At 44.2% G+C, this 20,091-nt stretch overlaps 1 protein-coding gene and 1 pseudogene across 1 annotated transcript; both read left to right on the plus strand.

The window, feature by feature from the left end:
• Positions 1-11,769: 11,769 nt before the first annotated feature.
• LOC130882227 (disintegrin and metalloproteinase domain-containing protein 21-like) lies at positions 11,770-14,058 on the plus strand. The gene has a single exon (XM_057782151.1). It carries the CDS (start codon positions 11,770-11,772, stop codon positions 14,056-14,058), a length of 2,289 nt encoding a protein of 762 aa, XP_057638134.1.
• Positions 14,059-15,793: 1,735 nt separating this feature from the next.
• LOC130882974 (thyroid hormone receptor-associated protein 3-like) lies at positions 15,794-18,807 on the plus strand (annotated as a pseudogene).
• Positions 18,808-20,091: the final 1,284 nt, after the last annotated feature.

Genomic DNA, 20,091 nt, shown 5'->3' on the forward strand with positions numbered 1-20,091 from the left:
GTCTGCTGAGTTTGGGACACTTGGTCCCACAGTGACACAGAGTGAGCTGGAAACATGCCTAGGACATTCCTAGATTAACAAGGCTATCTATTCAGTTGAACATATACCCCCTGGTTCTCTCTCCATTCTAAAAGAACAGGAACAACACTAATAGGGACATGGACCTGTATTTACATGCACAATGCACACACACACACACACATCACACAAAAAGACACATGTCACAACAAGAATGTGAACTCACTAGCTGTGCCCACTCAAGCCTACCCTGCCAGAGTAGAGAGCTGAGGACCATCTTGTATCAGGGTCACCTCCGGGGACCCTGCTATGAAGACACCTGGAAGCAATCAACCGTGAAGGGAATTTGTGCCAGCCTGAGGCACTGTGGTTACTACTCTAGCAGGTATATGCACAGTGCCATACATCACACATAAAACTTGCCCTGAGGCACCCAGTGCTCATGTTGTGACACAAGCTCTGCCCACAGGTGAAACCCACCATGTCCACTGTTCATCAGGAAGGCTGTGAGGCCCTGAGAGGACTTTGAACAAGTTAGTATCACAGCGGGTATGACTGGAACTACCACTCTAGGAAAAGCAGTGGCCAAAACTCAGCCCGCAGATCCAGACTCTGCTAAGCCCAACCATTCCCCATGCCCCTGAGTGTCTGCATTCCTTGGTAACTCAAGGTAAACATCTTATGAACATTTCCAGTAACAAAAGCCCTTCCTTCCAGTTTGTGTCCTTGGTGTCATGGTGTCCCAGGGACTGTGGGGTGTCTGTTGTTCTTGCAGGCTTTACTGCATGTCACAGGCTCACACCTGGAGTCGCCTGCCCACAATCATGGTGGTAGCAGTGGGCTGATCCTGTCTTCCTGTAGCGTCTCCCCTGGTAGAGTCCAGTAGCAATGTCTGGTGGTTCTTGGTGAGCTGTCCCTGCTCTCCAGTCAGACAGAGTCTGTTTGCTGCTTCTGAGCTCCACAACCTGGACAATTGGTTGCTTACCCTACTGCCTTTCAGCTTACCCTACTGATTCTCTTCAGTGATGTAGGCACTAACTTTTAAAAGAACTATTATATGGTATTGAAGCAGGACTGGGAATGTAGCCTAGTAGTCTAGCATTTACCTGTCATGCACATGGCCCTTGGGTCAATAAACAGCTGTCAGTTACACAGTGCTAAAGTAGGTTTCATAGGTGTTATATTAATATAAATAGTTTGTGGACAAAGAATAGATACTCCACACACAAGTACTCCTGGGCACTGCCTGCCGGATAACCTGCAGAGTCCCTTGCTATTCCTACACTATGTCAAAGCTCAATCTGGCTTGCTTCTTTCTCTTTACTTGTAACGTGGTATGATCCACAGCTTCCCCTTTTCTGATGCAATGCATGTTCTTTGGCCTATCCTTCTATATATCCCTGTATGGGAAATGTCAGGACAGAAGGTATTTTCACAGTTTGCTTAGCAGATATTACTTAAGGACCCAGTCCTGCTATGGTTTAGGGGTGTCAAGGTCTGGGCCACTGTGAAAGCAGAGAACCACATTTTTTGCAATAATCGTACTGTAACAAAGTCTTCCCCCTCAAAGGCTCACATGCTTGGTGTTGTCTTTGGGTACATGGTTTGGCTTAGAAACAGATCTGCAGTAGCGATGCTGTTGCTTCTGATGTGCTTTGACTCAGAGCTGAAGGACTCAGGCCTTTGGGGGAGGCCATCCTAATCAGTTCGTGCTGCTCCTGACACTGAATCTTGATCTACAAGAGGGAACTCCTGTTGAGATAGACACACTTACCTCTCTCATACAACTTTGGTATCTGACAGGGCTCTTGGATGGGGTTTTCTTACTAATGCCTGGGGTGGGGACTTTGTGCCTCTCTCCAACTCAATTTGGTCCCATGTGTAGTCATTCAGTGTCCATGTTCCCAAATTGTCCAGAAAGGTTTAGTTCCCTCCTCCCCAATCTAGTCTTTAATAGTGGCAGTCATCCTTGGTATTTCCCTCAGCTAGGACTTTGTAGTAAAACAGGCTAAGTGAATATAGAGATGTCAGATTTCAATTCTCTTTTCCAATTGTGGGCCAGGTGACCACACATCTCCTTTTGAGTCCTGGACTGGTGAGTGACTTTCTAGGCACTCAGTGACACAGAAGCCTAGTTTCAGAATCTATTTCTTCTGAGGGCTGATTTTGTTTCTTTGAAGATTTGAGGCCTACACAGATGTCTGGCTGTCTTGGAGTCCTGTGCCTGCATTTTCCCACATGACTACTGTTTAAAAGTAGTTCTGGGGGATTGTAATACCCAACACCAGGATTCGGCATTCTTATGGAGTGCAAGGGACACAGATCTCCTGTTCTGATGTGGCCTTGTGAAGGGGAGTATGGAGCCCACAAAGATTCTCTTAAGACACAGGAGACATAGATATTACAGATGAGAGGTCATAGTTTAAAGCATCTTCAACAGGTTTGTCAAGAGTAGGAGTTAGGTATCATCTGGTGGTCTGACTTCACAGGTTGGTTTCAGCAACTGAGATGTCCTGGGAAATAGTATAAAACAAGCTTCACATCCTTGAAAGCTGTGTACCTAACCTGCTGAGTTGAACTCAGTCAAGAGAGGCTTCTAAAAGGTTCTGCATATTTCTGCCTTTCTGTGGAGCAACTGGAGACAGTTGTTGAAACATCAGAGATGACCTGGTAAGTCAAGCTTAGAGTAGGGGATGCACCAGCGCTTCCATGGGAATAGCTGGGAAATGTTAGTTGTGTCAGTGGCTTATTGGGAATAATTAACAAATTTACTTTCAGTTCAAGTGGCCATGTTTGAGGTGTAAATTGAAGATTCTTGAGGCTGCACTGTTGGAAACAAGGGGGCATATTTTTAGAAACTAAGAGGGTACTTGGAGTGATGTGACATGCCTCAACTCCTGCTTGCCCACTCCTCTTCTGTAGTATGGAAACAGAGGAAAAACTATCAAAACATCTGTTTATGGCAGATTGATTTGGGACCATGGGTCAACAGAGAGCCCATTACAGGTGAGGGTTTGTGGCTGTGGAGGAGACAGGACTTAAATCACTGAGAAGACATGAGGATCTGGAGGACTAGAGTCTATGAGGGACAGAGTAACATGAGGAGCACAAATGGTAAGGTTCTTTCTAAACAGACTTGGCAGGGAGCTTGCTGTCTTTGACTGCCACAAGGACATGTTCATCAGAAGCTGGAAATGGAACAGGGATAGGGTTGGGTTAGTACTGAGTGTTTGAAGCTATCATGAAAACTCAGTCCCTTTATTTTCACCAGTACTGCAGTCATCTACAATCCACCCCACATCATGATATTTGGATACTTGTGCTGTGGATATCAGAGGTCAGATATTGGAACAGAACTGTGTAAATATTTAACATTTTCTGTCTCTGTCCCTTTCCCTCCTCTCACCTCTCATCTTTCTCTGCCTGTTTTATGTCACTTACACCTGAGAGTCCACTTGGTTGGGCGGTGCCAATTCTCTAGGTCTGTCTAGGCAGATCTTGAAAAGATGAATCTGGTCACAAGGAGACATCTGAGATCTGCTCTGTAGTCTGTGCGCTGTAATCTTCTGATGTGATCTGCCTTTGTGACCTGACTTTGAGGTGCTCTGACCAACCACATGGTTGGGCCTGGGGTAGTAGTATAGGGTGACTTGAGATGTTGGCTCTGGCACTCCCTAGTTGAGTAGATACACCATCAATGTAGTGATATGTAGTGATGAGGAAAGCAGCCCTGCTTTTCATCCCGCCCGGCTCCCGCATGATTAGCTCTACACCCAAAATAACAACACACAAATTGTATTCATTTAAACACTGCCTGGCCCATTAGCTCTAGCCTCTTACTGGCTAACTCTCAAATCTTGATTAACCCATTTCTATTAATGTGTGTAGCACCATGAGTTGGTGGCTTACCGGGAAGATTCTAACCTACATCTATCTTGGGCTGGAGCTTCATGGTGACTGCCTCACTCGGCTTTCTTTCTCCCAGCATTCTGTTCTGTCTTTCCCTCCTATGTTTATGTTCTGACTTATTAGGCCAAGCAGTTTTCTTTATTAACAAATTAAAATAACACATAGACAGATGACCCTCCTACATCAGGCATAAACCCCCTTGTGCTTGGTGGGGTCATATGTCCACACAGGACATGGAAATTCAGCCTGGTGATATGAAGAGCCTCAGAGTAATGATATGGTAGTCATGAGTCTTGAGAGGCTTTTCCCAAATTGGTGATCAGTGATAGAGCACATAATCTCTTTCTCTATAATTCATGAGCAAACATTCAGCTTCTGTTACCACAACCTGACACAGGTACAGTCACTTCCTTTAGCCCTCCTTTAAGAGCCACCAGGTAACATTAGGTGTAGTGATGCTGGTGGCCACATTGGGAAGCAGAGGTTTATTTATGGGCTCCTGTTGGTTAGTAGGATAGAGGCTGGTGTTGGGAAGGTACAATCTGGCCCCAGTCATTCTGTGGTCAATTATCTGCAGTGAGAGGAGATAAAAAATTTTGAGAGGAGGTAATTCAATAAAACCCAATGTTATCCTCAAATTTATAAGATACCTGCTGCTGTTGAACTTACCTCTGTGACTGTAGGTTTGTCCATGTATCTGAGCCAGGGCTTTTCAGGGACTCTGAGGTGATGTTAGTCTGTTCTCACTTTCCTTAGTGAGCGTTTTGGAGGGAACCAAGAGGCTTATTTCCCTTCTACAAAAATAAAAGATGTGAACGCACCAATGATAAACATGGGGAAGGTGTGTGACATATTTCTTAGATATTCACAGCAAGGGTGGGTGCTGTTATTATCCACTGAGAACTGATCAGCCTCTGAGCCTGAAGAAATCCCAATGTCAAAGAATGGAATATACTGTCCCTATCTTTTGTATCCCCTCTTCGGGTCCATACCATCCACCAGCTCAGCCTGTTTGGGCACTGGGACCAAGTCGTGAGTGCAACCGGGAGGGCGGGAGTCCCTTTGTTTCAATACCTGTCTGCAGCAAGCAAGGTGGGCCTTTTGTTTGCAAGCTGCCTGGCCAGCAAGGAGACCTGATCTCACTACCAGAAGATACATCAGTGGGGTGAGTGAGTTGCCGACCTGCGGCAGCAGCCCGGAGACAAAACACAGACATTCCTCACCCCCTACACTTCCTAGTCTTCCTGCAGGGGCTATTAACCCCAGATACTGCCTCTCTCTTCCTACCCCACCCAGCTTGCATCCAGAAATCCCCTGCCTTCTGCCTCCCCTCTCAGGCCCATAACATCCCCCAACTCAGCCTGTTTGAGCGCTGGGACCGAGTCATGGGTGCAACCAGGCCGGTGAGAGTACCAGTGTTTCAATAGCCTATCTGCAGCAAGGTAGGCCTTTTGTTTGCGAGCTCCCTGGCCAGCAAGGACACCTGATCCTTTAAAAGAAGACCATAGGGGAGCATATGGAGGAAGAGATGGGCAGGTGCCAATACAAGAATTCCTTCAACAATCTGAAAAACAACATGAAATCACCAGAACCCAACGAACTTACAACAGGAGGACTTGAGCACCTTAATCAAGAAAAAGTAGAAAAAAAAATTGACTTCATAAAAATTACAGAGGCCCTTAAACAGGAGGTGAAAAACTCCCTTTAAGAAATGGATGAGAATACAAAAAGTTTGAAAAATTGAGTAAATCCGTAAATGATATCCTAGCAAACCAAGGAAAAACAATCAAACAGATAATGGAAGCAGTTCAAGACTTGAAAACTGAAATGGAGGCAAGGAAGAAAACACAAACCGAGGGCCGGTTGGATATGGAAAATCTAGGTAAATGAATAGAGACTACAGAAACAAGCATAACTAACAGAATACAAGAGATAGAAGAAAGAATCTCAGATTCTGAAGATACCATAGAGAAAATAAATGCACTGATCAAAGAAAACAGTAAATCTAACAAATTCTCATCACAAAACATTCAGGATATCTGGGATACAAAAAAAAAAAGACCAAACCTAAGAATAATAGGGGTAGGAGAAGAAGTACAGCTCAATGGTACAGAAAAGAAGCAGACTCACCTGGGAGGAGTAGAAGACTGGAAATAATCAAACTGAGGGTGAAAATCAACAAAATAGAAACATAGAAAACAATCCAAAGAATCAATGAAAAAAAAGCTGGTCCTTGAAGAAAATAAACAAGATTTATAAACCCCTATCCAAACTAATCAAACAGCAGAGAGAGAACACACAAATTAATAAGATCAGAAATGAAAGGGGGACATAATCAAGGACACAGAGGAAAATCAGAGAATCATTAGATCTTACTACAAAAGCCTGTATACCACAAAATTGGAAAATGTAAAACAAATGGACATGTTTTTAGATAAGTACCATATGCCAAAGTTAACCAGGACCAGGTGAGCAATCTAAATAGACCTGTTAGTCATGAAGAATTAGAAGCTCTTATCAAAAACCTCCCTACCAAAAAAAGCCCAGGACCAGATGGTTTCAATGCAGAATTCAAACAGAACTTCCAAGAACACCTAATACCTATACTTCTTAATGTATTTCACAATATTGAAACAGAAGAGTCATTGTCAAATTCCTTTTATGAAGCTACAGTTACCCTGATAACAACACCACACAAAGACTCAACCAAGAAAGAGAATTACATGCCAATCTCACTCATGAACATCGATGCAGAAATTCTCAATAAAATACTGGCAAACCGAATCCAAGAATAAATTAGAAAAATTATCCATTATGATGAAGTAGGCTTCATCCCAGGAATGCAGGGCTGGGTCAACATATGAAAATCTATCAATGTAATCCATCATATAAATAAAGTGAAGAAAAAAAAAACATATGATCATTTCACTAGATGCTGAAAGAGGATTTGACAAAATTCCACATCCCTTTATGATAAAGGTCTTGGAGAGATTAGGGATACAAGGGTCATACCTAAATTTAATTAAGCTATATACAGCAAGCCTAGATGCCCTTCAATAGAAGAATGGATGAAGAAAGTGTGGAATATATATACATTAGAGTACTACTCTGCGGTAAAAAAACAATGACTTCTCGAATTTTGCATGCAAATGGATGGAAATAGAAAATACGATCCTGAGTGAGGTAACCCAGACCCAAAAAGAAGATCATGGGATGTACTCACTCATAATTGGTTTCTAGCCATGGATAGGGGCCACTGAGTCTATAATTTGTGATCCTAAAGAAGCTAAACAAGAGGGTAAACCCAAGGAAAAACATATAGATATCCTCCCAGCTATGGGAAATAGACAAGATTGATGGGCAAAAAATGGGAATCTTGGGGGGTGGGGTGGGATGGGGATGAGGGGAGATGGGGAGAGAAAAGTGTGAAGGAGAGGATGAGGGGAACTGGGGGAATCGGGGTGATTGGGGGTAAAGGAAGGTTGGATGGGGGAGCAGGGAAACTCATACCTTAGTTAAGGGAGCCACCTAAGGGTTGGCAAGAGACTTGAACCTGGAATGGCTACCAGAAGCCCAGGGCAATGTCCCCAGTTAGTTCATTGGGGCACCTGAGGATAGGGAACCTGAAATGAATCTATCCTATAATCATACTGATGAATATCTTGCATATCGCCATAGAACCTTCATCTAGCGATGGATGGAGATAGAGACAGAGACCCACACTGGAGCACCGGACTGAGCTCCCAAGGTTATAATGAGGAGCAGAAGGAGAGAGAACATGAACAAGGAAGTCAGGACCATGAGGGGTGCACCCAACCACTGAGACAGGGGGGCCGATCTATTGGGAGCTCACCAAGGCCAGCTGGACTGCTACTGAAAAAAACATGGGATAAAACCGGACTCTCTGAATGTGGTGGACAATGAGAGCTGACGAGAGGCCAAGGAGAATGGCACAGGAACTTTCATCTGGCGATGGATCGAGAGAGAGACAGAGACCCAATTTGGATCAACCGTCTGAGCTCTTAAGGTCCAAATGAGGAGCAGAAGGAGGGAGAACATGAGCAAGGAAATCAGGACCACGAGGCATGCACCCACACACTGTGACAGTGGAACTGATCTATTGGGAGCTCTCCAAGGCCAGCTGGACTGGGACTGAATAAGCATGGGTTGAAACTGGACTCTCTGAACAAGGCGGACAATGAAGGCTGATGAGAAGCCAAGGACAATGGCACTAGGTTTCGATCCTAATACATGAACTGGCTTTGTGGGAGCGTAGCCTGTTTGGATGCTCACCTTCCTGGACCTAGATAAAAGTGGGAGGACCTTGGTCTTCCTGTAGAGCAGGGAATTTGGACTGCTCTTCAGTATCGAGAGGGAGGGGGAGTGGACTAGGGGGAGGAGAAGTGGAGTGGGAATAGGGGGAGGGGAGCGGGGGGAGGGGGCAATATGTGGGAGGAGGGGGAGGGAAATGGGAAACGGGGAGCAGTTGGAAATTTTAAGTAAAAAAGAATTAAAAAAAAAAAGAAAAAAAAAGAATACAGAAGCAGAGAGGGAAATCAGAGAAGCATCACCTTTCACCATAGCCACAAATAGAATAAAATATCTTAGGGTAACTCTAACCAAGGAAGTGAAAGATCTATTTGACAAGTACTTTAAGTCTTTTAAGAAAGAAATTGAAGAGGATACCAGAAAATGGAAGGATCTCCCTTGCTCTTGGATTCGGAGGATCAACATAGTAAAAAATGGCAATTCTTCCAAAGGCTATTTATAGATTCAGTGCAATCCCAGTCAAGGTCCCATCAAAATTCTTCACAGACCTTGACAGGACAATAATCAACTTTATATGGGAAAAAAAACCCAGGATAGCCAAAACAATCTTATACAGTAAAGGAACTTCTGGAGGCATTACCATCCCTGACTTCAAACTCTATTACAGAGCTACAGTATTGAAAACAGCTTGGTACTGGCATAAAAACAGAGAAGTCAGCCAATGGAATCTAATAGAAGACCTGGATTTTAACCCACAATCCTATGAACACCTGATTTTCGATAAAGGAGCTATAAGTATACAATGGAAGAAAGAGAGCATTTTCAAAAAATGGTGCTGGCATAACTGTATGTCAACCTGTAGAAGAATGAAAATAGATCTGTATCTATCACCATACACAAAACTTAAGTCCAAATGGATCAAAGACCTCAATATCAATAGGAACACAGTGATCTTGATAGAAGAGAAAGTGGGAAGTACTCTACAACGTATGGGCACAGGTGATCTCTTCCCATGTATAACCCCAGCAGCACAGATATTAAGGGCAACATTGAATAAATGGGACCTCCTGAAACTGAAAAGCTTCTGTAAAGCAAAGGACACTGTCACTAAGACAAAAAGGCAACCTACTGACTCAGAGAAGATCTTCACCAACCCCGCAACTCACAAAGGTCTGATCTCCAAAATATATAAAGAACTCAAGAAACGAGACTGTAAAAAACTAATCAACCCAATTATAAAATGGGGCACTGAACTGAACAGAGAATTCTCAACAGAAGAAGTTCATATGGCCAAAAGACACTTAAGGTCATGCTCAACCTCCTTAGCGATCAGGGAAATGCAAATCAAAACAACTTTGAGATACCATCTTACACCTGTCAGAATGGCTAAAATCAAAAACACCAATGATAGCCTTTGCTGGAGATGTTGTGGAGTAAGGGGTCCACTCATCCATTGCTGGTGGGAATGCAAACTTGTGCAACCACTTTGGAAATCAGTATGGCGGTTTCTCGGGAAATTCGGGATCAACCTACCCCAGGACCCAGCAATACCACTCTTGGGAATATACCCAAGTGATCTCTATTATATTCCAAAAGCATTTGTTCAATTATGCTCATAGCAGCATTATTTGTAATGGCCAGAACCTGGAAACAACCTAGATGCCCTTCAATGAAGAATGGATGAAGAAAGTGCAGTACTACTCAGTGAGAAAAAAACAATGACATCTTGAATTTTGCATGTAAATGGATGGAGATAGAAAACATTAGCCTGAGTGAGGAAACCCAGACCCAAAAAGATGAACATGGGATGTACTCACTCACAGTTGGTTTCTAGCCATAAATAAAGGACATTGAGCCTATAATGTGATCCTAAAGAAGCTAAATAAGAAGGTGAATCCAAAGAAAAACATAGTTATCCACCTGGATATTGGAAGTAGACAAGATTGCCGGGCAAAAATTGAAAACTTGGGGGTGGTGTGGGGTGGGATGGGGGTTATGGGAATTTGGGAGAGAAAAGTGAGAAGAGGAGGATGGGGAGAGCTTGGGGGAATGGAATGGTTGGGATACAGGAAGGGTGGATATGGGAGCAGGGAGGTATATTTCTTAATTAAGGGAGCCATCTTAGGGTTGGCAAGAGACTTGACTCTAGAGGGCTCCCAGGTGTCCATGGAGATGTCCCCATCTAGTTCTTTGGGCAGCTGAGGAGAGGGAACCTGAAATGGCCCTATCCTATAGCCATACTGATGAATATCTTGCATATCACCATAGAACCTTCATCTGGTGATGGATGGGGATAGAGACAGAGACCCATATTGGAGCACTGGACTGAGCTCCCAAGGCCCAAATGAAGAGCAGAATGAGGGAGAACATGAGCAAGGAAGTCAGTACCGCAATTGATGTACCCACCCACTGAGAAAGTGGGGCTGATCTATTGGGAGCTCACCAAGGCCAGCATGACTGGGACTGAAAAAGCATGGGATAAAACCGGACACTCTGAACATGGCAGACAATGAGGCCTGCTGAGAAGCCAAGAACAATGTCACTGGGGTTTGGTTCTACTGCATGCACTGGTTTTGTGGGAGCCTAGCCTGTTTGGATGCTCACCTTCCTAGACCTGGATGGAGGGTGGAGGATCTTGGACTTCCCACAGGGCAGGGAACCCTGACTGCTCTTTGGACTGGAGAGGGAGGGGGAGATAAATGGGGGGAGGGGAAGAAGCTGAAATTTTTTCAAAAAAAAGAATGGAATATACTATGGGTTGGAGTTGACCAACTGATAGAACTCAGATAAGGTAAGGGATAAATCATGTTCACAAGAGACTGGATTTATAAAATTTCTAGAGATCAGATATATGACAGATAGAACTCTCAGGTTGAAGGTTATTACCATAACATGTCTCCTTTCAAGGAATGACGGCATCTGAGGAAATATTGTACCATTGGGGACAGCCTTGAAAACATTGGCTTGGAAACAAGAGCAGCACACAGAGTGTACAGCACTGGAGAAAATCCATCATGTGGAAATCTCAACACTCTCAAGTAATATCCAAAAAGTTTAACCCATTTTAAATACCTTAACTATAAACTCAAATGAAAATATTTTTGAAGAATAAAACAACCACTATTAAAAGGCTAATATCCACAGTATTTACCTCCAGCATCAAAAAAAAATGTGAGAAATAGGAGGCAAAATAAAAAGAAAATTTGAATTCTAGAAACAGACCCAGAGTAACATTGGTTACAAATACATTCAGATGACTAAAAATGTGTTCATGATTTTGTATGTCAGGAAATATCAGAAAGGATTCAGACTGTTCAGAGGAGACACTCTAGCTTCTTCTGCCTTTTCTCTCCCAGGTGAACTTGTAGATGTTGCTTTTGACCCTATTTCACCTTAACCTCAGCTAACATTTCCTGACTCACTCCTGCCACACCCAGTAACTGTTACCTAACTCCTCAAGTTGCCTGGGTAACCAGCAGGGCTGGGAGCCTGAAGAAGCCCTTTGTTCACTATCAGTGTCTCCCATGCCAGGCAGTGACCACAACTGAGGGTTTTAGCCTAGATTCATCCAGGATGTTATCTGTGAGCTGGGGCATGAGGCTGGTAGAAAGACCAGCGATCCCCAGGGCACCACTCTTGCTGGTTGCACTCTGGGTGCTGCTTCTGGCTTCCAGCCAGTGTTTTCAAGGCCCTCCCACCTGGCATTATATCTCATCGGAGGTGGTCATTCCTAGGAAGGAGATCTACCATGGTAAGGGATTTCAAGCACCAGGACGGCTCTCCTACAGCGTGCGTTTTAGGGGTCAGAGACATATCATCCACCTGCGAAGAAAGACACTTATTTGGCCCAGACACTTGCTGCTGACAACTCAAGATGACCAAGGAGCTTTACAGATGGATTACCCTTATTTTCCTGTAAATTGTTACTATATTGGCTACCTGGAGGGGATCCCTCAATCGATGGTCACTTTGGATACTTGCTATGGGGGCCTGGACGGGGTCATGATGTTGGATGACCTTGCCTATGAAATCAAACCCCTCAATGATTCACACAGGTTTGAGCACCTTATTTCACAGGTAGTAGCTGATTCTGCTGCAGTGGGGTCTGAGAACGAATGGAAGCACTTGGACCATAGCACAGGCCCCTCTTTATCTAGACCAAATTCCAATGTGGCTCCCAGAATGTCTAGTAGAGACTACGCGTCACATCCAGCTGCTATAAAAGGTCATATGCTAGCAACCAACTATGTACATATTGTAACCCAGAATGTTACAAGGACTGCCCATTATTTGTTTTCACTAGCCAGTTTAATGGACAGCTATATGAAGAACATTCATTTGCGGTACTATGTTTTTCTCTTCACTGTGTTTAACCAAAGGGATCCAGTTCATAGCATTGGAATGGACACAAAAGGATGTGGTGCATTTTACAAATACTATCAGGACAATTTTTATAATAAGTTTAGGCCTGATGATGCAAACATCATTAATCAATTTGGGCCAACTGAAGTAAATGGAGCTCCAGCAATGCGTTCTGTATGTACTCAAGAAGGTTTAAGCTGTATTGGTAAAAATAATCGATACTATGTATTTGTGTCTGTTGTGTTAAGCAATCGTGTTGGGAGGAAACTAGGTCTCAATTTTGATGATGAGACTTACTGTTATTGCCAGAGAAGGGCCACCTGCATTATGTTCAAGAGACCTCAACTAACTGATACTTTCAGCAATTGTTCCCTTGCAGAGCTAAATGAAATACTCAGTACCCCCGGTGAGATGCCTTGCCTTTTCTATGACTATCATACTTATTATAATAGATCAATATCCTATGATTTTTGTGGAAACTACAAAATAGATAGAGGTGAGCAATGTGACTGTGGCTCATTTAAAGAATGTTATGCAAATTCCTGCTGTAAGCCAAATTGCAGATTCACACCAGGTAGCATTTGTGATAAAGAATCATGCTGTGTAAACTGCACCTACAGTCCTTCTGGGACACTTTGCAGAAGTATCCAGAACATATGTGATCTTCCAGAGTACTGTAATGGGAGTATACTCACTTGCCCAACAGACTTTTATCTGCAAGATGGAACACCATGCTCAGAAGAGGGGTATTGCTATAAAGGAAACTGTACCGATCGCAATATACATTGCAAGGAAATCTTTGGTGTAAGTGCCCGTGCAGGAAGTAAAAGGTGCTATGACATCAATAAGGAAAGCTATAGATTTGGACATTGTCAGAGAAGACAAGAAAGCCTCGTATTCACAGCTTGTGCCGATAACGATAAGATGTGCGGAAGGTTGCAGTGTACGAATGTCACCTTCCTTCCACACTTGCAGGAACACGTTTCATTCCACCAGTCAGTTATTTCTGGGTTTTCCTGTTTTGGGCTTGATGAGCATCGAGCAACAGAATCAACAGATGTTGGTCGTGTGAGATATGGTACTCCCTGTTCCCAAACTAATTTCTGTGATCGAGGGTCTTGCAATGGATCTTTAGGTAAACTGGATTACGACTGTACCCCAGAAAAGTGCAATTTCAGAGGAGTATGCAATAACCATCGGAACTGCCATTGTCATGTGGGTTGGGATCCTCCAAACTGCATAGGAGACGGACCTGGAGGGAGTGTAGACAGTGGACCCCTTCCGCTTAAAATGCGCACAATAAGACAGAGACAACAACCAGTGGTATACTTAAGAATAATCTTTGGTCGTATTTATGTCTTCATAGGCTCACTCCTCTTTGGGGTGGCCTTTCGTGTTGCAATGATTAAGATTATCAAGTATGAAGACTTGCAAGCTGCTTTATTTCGTGGGCGTGGACATGGGCATACTCCTGGACCCAATATGCCAAAACAAAAATAAGTTAGCCTCCTGGATCCTGTAAAATAAAGAGAAATAAAAAGAAAATACGAATGTCAGCAAGAAGACAAGTAAAACCTCAATTCCACAGTTCTGAAGAGCCTGGGTCTATTTTATGGGAACACAGGATTTGTTCAATTCTGATACCACCTGTCTTTGATAGGTTGCTGATGCTCACACTGGAATACATCTTTCAAAATTACAAATTGGTGTCTTTTGTAATGTTGGTAAGTTGTTTGGAGCTGCACCAAGCTTACTCCTTTGTTGGTCAGAGCAGACCTTGAGCCAGGAACCCTCTAGGTCCTGAACTTAGGTCTTTCGGCTAAGGATTAATGGGAGTTGTCTACATTTCTTTTAAGAACGTATCTAGGATAGTACTATAAAATGTGGTTCCTGAGCTCTGACACTTTCCCACTCCTTATCACCATGTTTGTCAGTGGTCCTCTCTCCTCCAGCTTGTGAATAGGATTTTCAGTGGCCGAGCTTAGAGGAATGGAGGGAGCAAGGCAGACTTGGGATTCAGGTGAGGAAGTTGTATAGGAGCACAGAAGCATCATGTCATACAAAGCCAGGGAACTGATGTTTAGAACATCACCATTAACACAGATCCATGACTCACTAAGTGTACTACCCACATCTTTTGGACACAGACTTTCCAGGGCCCCATTGCCAGAACATTGGAAAGAACCCAGTCTGGTGGAAGGGTAATGCTGAGTCTTGGGGAAGAAGGTTCTGAGAGCACAGGGCAGATGCTGGTAGCCATGCCAGAGAAGCAGCAGGTGGCCTTTGAAGTCCAAGGGTCAGCCCAACATGAGGAGACTCTCTGATGGGTGAAACTTAGTTAGGCAAGGCCTGGAGACCACAGTCTCTAGAATGTCTTTTTCTTCTGCTGTGCCTGTACGTGTTTGCTGCTGCAATCTTTCTTTGGTATCTGGCATGGTGTGAATGGCTGTGAGGAGATCTCCACTGCAGGCAATATAGTGTGTTTATGGGCATTTTTACCAGTGGATTTTTATGAAGATTATTATCTCTTAATATGCTGTATTGTCTAGTTGATAATAATGTTAGTTTAAATAGAGTTTAATGATAAAAGATAAAACAAGGAAATGTTCACATATTTTAAGAAGTTTCCACTGCACTAAATTTTGATACCATCTCTTAAATGCCCATCCATCCATTCCTGCTGTCTCTCCCTGCAATCCCTCCCTCAACACTATCACCTCTTTCCTTTCCCACCTTATCTCCCCTTTCCTGTCCCCTCTCCTCATCCCCAATCTACCCTTAAAATCCATTTCCCCCTCCCTGGGATATCAATATATCTCCCCTAGTTCCTTCCTCAAAACCTGACCTCTCTTGGTCTACAGATCGTATCTTAGTTATCATTTATTTATTGGATAATATCCATGTGTAAGTGAATACAAACTAAATTTACCTTTCTGGGTTTGGGTTACATCACTCAGAATAATTTTTTTTAGTTACATCCATTTACCTGTAAAAATTATGTTGTCGGGACTGAGGCGGTAGCCACAGTCATCGGAGAGCGGGGACGCTGGGCATGCTTTTGGGCGGGGGTGAGGTTCGGGCCAGTTGTGCCTTTGCGAGACTGCGACTAGTTGTCCAGAATTCGACCCTGACTGTAAGCTGGAGAAGCCAGTGGTGCTGCTGGTGTTTTTCGGAGACATTTCAAGTTGAATTATTAATTCTACTAAGGTGTTGAACGGCGACCCTCTCTTCCAAGATGTCAAAAACAAACAAATCCAAGTCTGGGTCTCGCTCTTCTGGCTTAAGATCGGCATCCAGATCTGGTCTTGATCGTTTTCCAAGCCTTGGTCCAGAAGCCGATCTGTCTCCTGTTCAAGGAAGCGCAGGCTGAGTTCTAGGTCTCGTTCCAGATCGTATTCTCCAGCTCATAACAGAGAAAGGAATCACCCCCGAGTGTATCAGAATCGAGATTTCAGTGGTCACAACAGAGGCAATTGGAGGCCGTATTATTTCTGTGGGCAAAACCGAGGCTTTTATCCGTGGGGCCAGTATAACTGAGGTGGCTATGGAAACTATTGGTTCAACTGGCAGAACTACTGGCAAGCATACAGTCCTTGTCGAGGCCATTCCGGAAGCCGGTCCCCAAAGAGAAGGTCCCCTTCACCATGGTCCAGGAGCCATTCTAGGAACTCTGATAAATCATCCTCTGACAGGTCAAGGTGCTCCTCATCTTCCCAGTTATCCTCCAACCACAGCAGGGTTGAATCGTGTAAGTGCAAGTCTACAAAAGAGAAGAAGTCCTAAAGATAGCAGGCCATCTCAGGCAGCCAGTGATAACCAGGGAGATGAGGTCAAGGAGCAGACATTTTCTGGAGGTGCATCTCATGATATAAAAGGTTCTGAGAGCTCAAAGCCATAGCCAGATGCCATTACCTATAGCACTGGTTCTGCGTCACGGGCCTCGGCTTCTGATCTGAGCCCCCGGGAGAGAAGCTCAGCTCTCAAGAGCCCCCTCCAGTCTGTGGTGGTTAGGCAAAGGTCACTGTGCCCTAGCCCTGTGCCAAAACCTAGTCCTCCACTTTCTAATACGTTCCAGATGGGCTCATCTATGTCAGGTGGTGCTGGATATCAATCTGGAACACACCCAGGTCAGTTCAACCGTAGCTCTGGATCTTTGAGTCCATCTAAAAAGAACCCTGTGGGTAAGAGTCCTCCAGCCACTGGCTCTGCATAGCGTTCATCTCAGAAAGACGAGAGTGCTGCTTCAGGAGGAGCAGCATACATGAAAAGGTATCTGGAAGACCAGAAAACAGAGAATGGGAAAGATAAGAAACAAGCAAATACTGATAAAGAGAAGCTAAAAGAGAAAGGGAGCTTCTCTGATGCTGATGTAAAAATGAAATCTGATCCATTTGCTTCCAAGACTGACACTAAGAAGCCCTTCCGAGACAGCCAGTCACCCAAAAGGTATAAGCTTCGTGATGACTTTGAGAAAAAGTTGGCTGACTTCCACAAGGAAGAGATGGATGGACAAGATAAGGACAAAAGGGGAGGAAGGAACCTGAGTTTGCTGATGAGCCCAAATCTATGGCTAAAGTTATAGCCGATGCAAGCAAACACCAGGAGGAAGAGAAGTCAGGCAAGTGGGAGAGCCTGGTGCATACAGGGAAGGAAAAGCTGAGGAAAGCAAAGGAGTTGCAGGAGGAGCCTTTCACAGAGAGATCCAGAAAGGAGGAGCATGGAGGGGCCAAGAGAAGCGAAAGTGGACACAGGGGCTTTGTGCCAGAAAAGATTTTCCAAGTGACTGCATACAAGGTGGTCCAGAAGAAAAATTCGTCACCTCCCCCACAGAAGACTTCTGAGAGCAGAGACAAGCTGGGAAACAAAGGAGACTTTTCCTCAGGGAAGTCTTCCTTTTCCGTTACTCGGGAGGCTCAAGTCAATGCCTGGATGGACTCCTTTGATGAGGACCTTGCACGACCCAGTGGCTCATTGGCTCAAGAAAGAAAGCTTTGTCAGGATCTAGTTCATAACAATAAAAAGGAACAGGAATTTTGTTCCATCTTCCAGCACATACAGTCAGCTCAGTCTCAAAGTAGCCCCTCAGAATTGTTTGCTCAGCACATAGTGACGACTGTTCATCATGTTAAAGAACATCACTTTGGATCCTCTGGAATGACATTATTACATGAACGCTTTACTAAATACCATAAAAGAGGAAGTGAACAAGAAGCAGCTAAAAATAAGAAAAACCCAGAGATACAAAGGAGGATAGACATTTCCCCCAGTACATTCAGAAAACATGGTTTGACTCAAAAGGAAATGAAAAGTCCCTGGGAACCTGGCTATAAGGTTGAAGGCAAATACAAAGATGATCCTGTTGATCTTCGCCTTGATATTGAGTGTCGAATAAAAAACATAAGGAGAGAGATCTTAAGCGAGGTAAATCAAGAGAGTCGGTGGGTTCCCGAGACTCTAGCCACTCAAGAGAAAGATCAGCTGAGAAAACAGAAAACTCACAAAGGATCTAAGCAGCAGAAGAAGCACCGCAGAGCAAGAGACGGGTCTAGGTCCTCCTCTTCCTCTTCCCAGTCGTCTCACCCCTACAAAGCAGAGGAGAGGGAGGAGAGCACCACAGGTTTTGACAAATCCAGACTGGGGCCGGGCGGTGGTGGCACACGCCTTTAATCCCAGCACTCGGGAGGCAGAGGCAGGCGGATCTCTGTGAGTTCGAGACCAGCCTGGTCTACAAGAGCTAGTTCCAGGATAGGAACCAAAACCACAGAGAAACCCTGTCTCGAAAAAACAAAACAAAACAAACAAACAAAAAAAATCCAGACTGGGGACCGAAGACTTCGTGGGTCCAAATGAAAGAGGCAGCAGAGCATGGGAAACCTTTCAGTTTCTAGCAAGAGGGAGAGGTTGGGGCAGAGGAAACTATTCCAGTAACAATAACAACAGCAACAATGATTTTCAAAAGAGAAACCTGGAAGAGGAATGGGACCCAGAGTACACACCCAAAAGCAAGAAGTATTACTTGCATGATGACCGGGAAGGTGAAGGCAGTGACAAGTGGATAAGCCATGGCCGTGGCAGAGGAGCCTCCCCCCCCCCTCCCGGGGTCGGGGTTGGTTCATGTTCCTGAAATCCAGTACCAGCCCCAAGTGGGCCCATGATAAGTTCAGTGACGAGGAAGGAGAGATTGAAGATGATGAGAGTGGGACAGAGAACTGAGAAGACAAGGATGGTCTTCAGCCCACAGCTGAGTAGGGCCGCTCTTGATGGAGCCCTGGCCCAGGGAGAGAGGCGCTGGGAGAGGCTGGTGGAGCTAAACAGGGAGCCTCAAGAAGATCCTGCAAATCCCACCCCACAACCCACCAGCCACACAGAACCTACAACAGCAGAGTACACATCGCTGGTGCTGTCCCACTGGACAGAGGACACTGGCCCCAGAGCCTAGGATCAGGGCCATGTTTTGAGCAGCCCACAACACACTGGGCTCCTGCTGTTTCTTGTTTGTTGTTGGTCTGTGGGGTGGGGGCAGGGTAGGGAGAATGATGCTGATGCTTGGGTTTTTTGTTTGGTTGGTTTTGTTTTTCTTTCCCTATTAGAAACCCAAGTTTCCTTAATTTCGTTTGGAACTAAGAGGATGAACTTGGTTTTCAGTCTTTTCCTGTCCTGATTTTTAAAAGGCCCTTATATTTCTCTTTTTGTTATTTCTTTTTTTTTTTTTCTTTTCTTTTTACAGGATATGTAGTATATCAGCAGAAAGATTTACTTTGGGCAACTTTGATTCTTAAAGCATGTGAATAAACATTGACATGTTCGCCTCAGTTTGGGACCAAACTGCTTGGATCTTTGTAAAAACCGGTTTTGTATGTCACAGAGGAGTTTAAGGCCTTTCTGACCACCTTGTGTTCCCCTTTCTGCACAGCCATGTGTCACGTGGAGTTGCTCCCAGCCTCCCCATGCATCCTGCTCTTGTCTGATTTCTCCTGAGCTGGGCTTCCCATTTCCACCAGCAGCTCCAGTATCCTAAACTTTGTAGTCCTGCTGGTCCTCAGCAAAAGGAGTGGAAGCTGGAGAGCAGTTCCTAGGCTGTTTTTTTTTTTTTTTAAGAAAATTCTGAATTCTATTACCTTTACAAATATAAGATGAGAAAATAATTTTTCAATATTTTTATTGATCTTTTTAAAAAATGAAAAGAAACTCCTATGATCGATTAAGGATGGTGGTTATGGTTTTTTATGTGGGGTTTGTGTGTTTTGGATTTGTTCTTTTTTTAAATTTTGGGTTGAAACATTTTCCAATGTTGGGGGGAACATCCTTATAAAAGGGTCCTTATGCATGCCTTCCGGGTAGGCGGTCCCGAGCAGGTGAACCACAGCGTTGTGCATATGTTCTACGCCGACTGCACCTTCCTCTTCCCCAGCCTTTGCTCTTGGGTTATTGCTACTTCCCCTTACTTTGCTAATTTCTATAGTTAAGTTGGTTTTACCTGAATGATTCATGTTTAGGGGAGAAAGAAAAACACCCTTAAGTTTTTGTTTCAAC

The sequence above is a fragment of the Chionomys nivalis genome, chromosome 10 (assembly GCF_950005125.1).
Source record: "Chionomys nivalis chromosome 10, mChiNiv1.1, whole genome shotgun sequence".
Classification (NCBI taxonomy): domain Eukaryota; kingdom Metazoa; phylum Chordata; class Mammalia; order Rodentia; family Cricetidae; genus Chionomys; species Chionomys nivalis.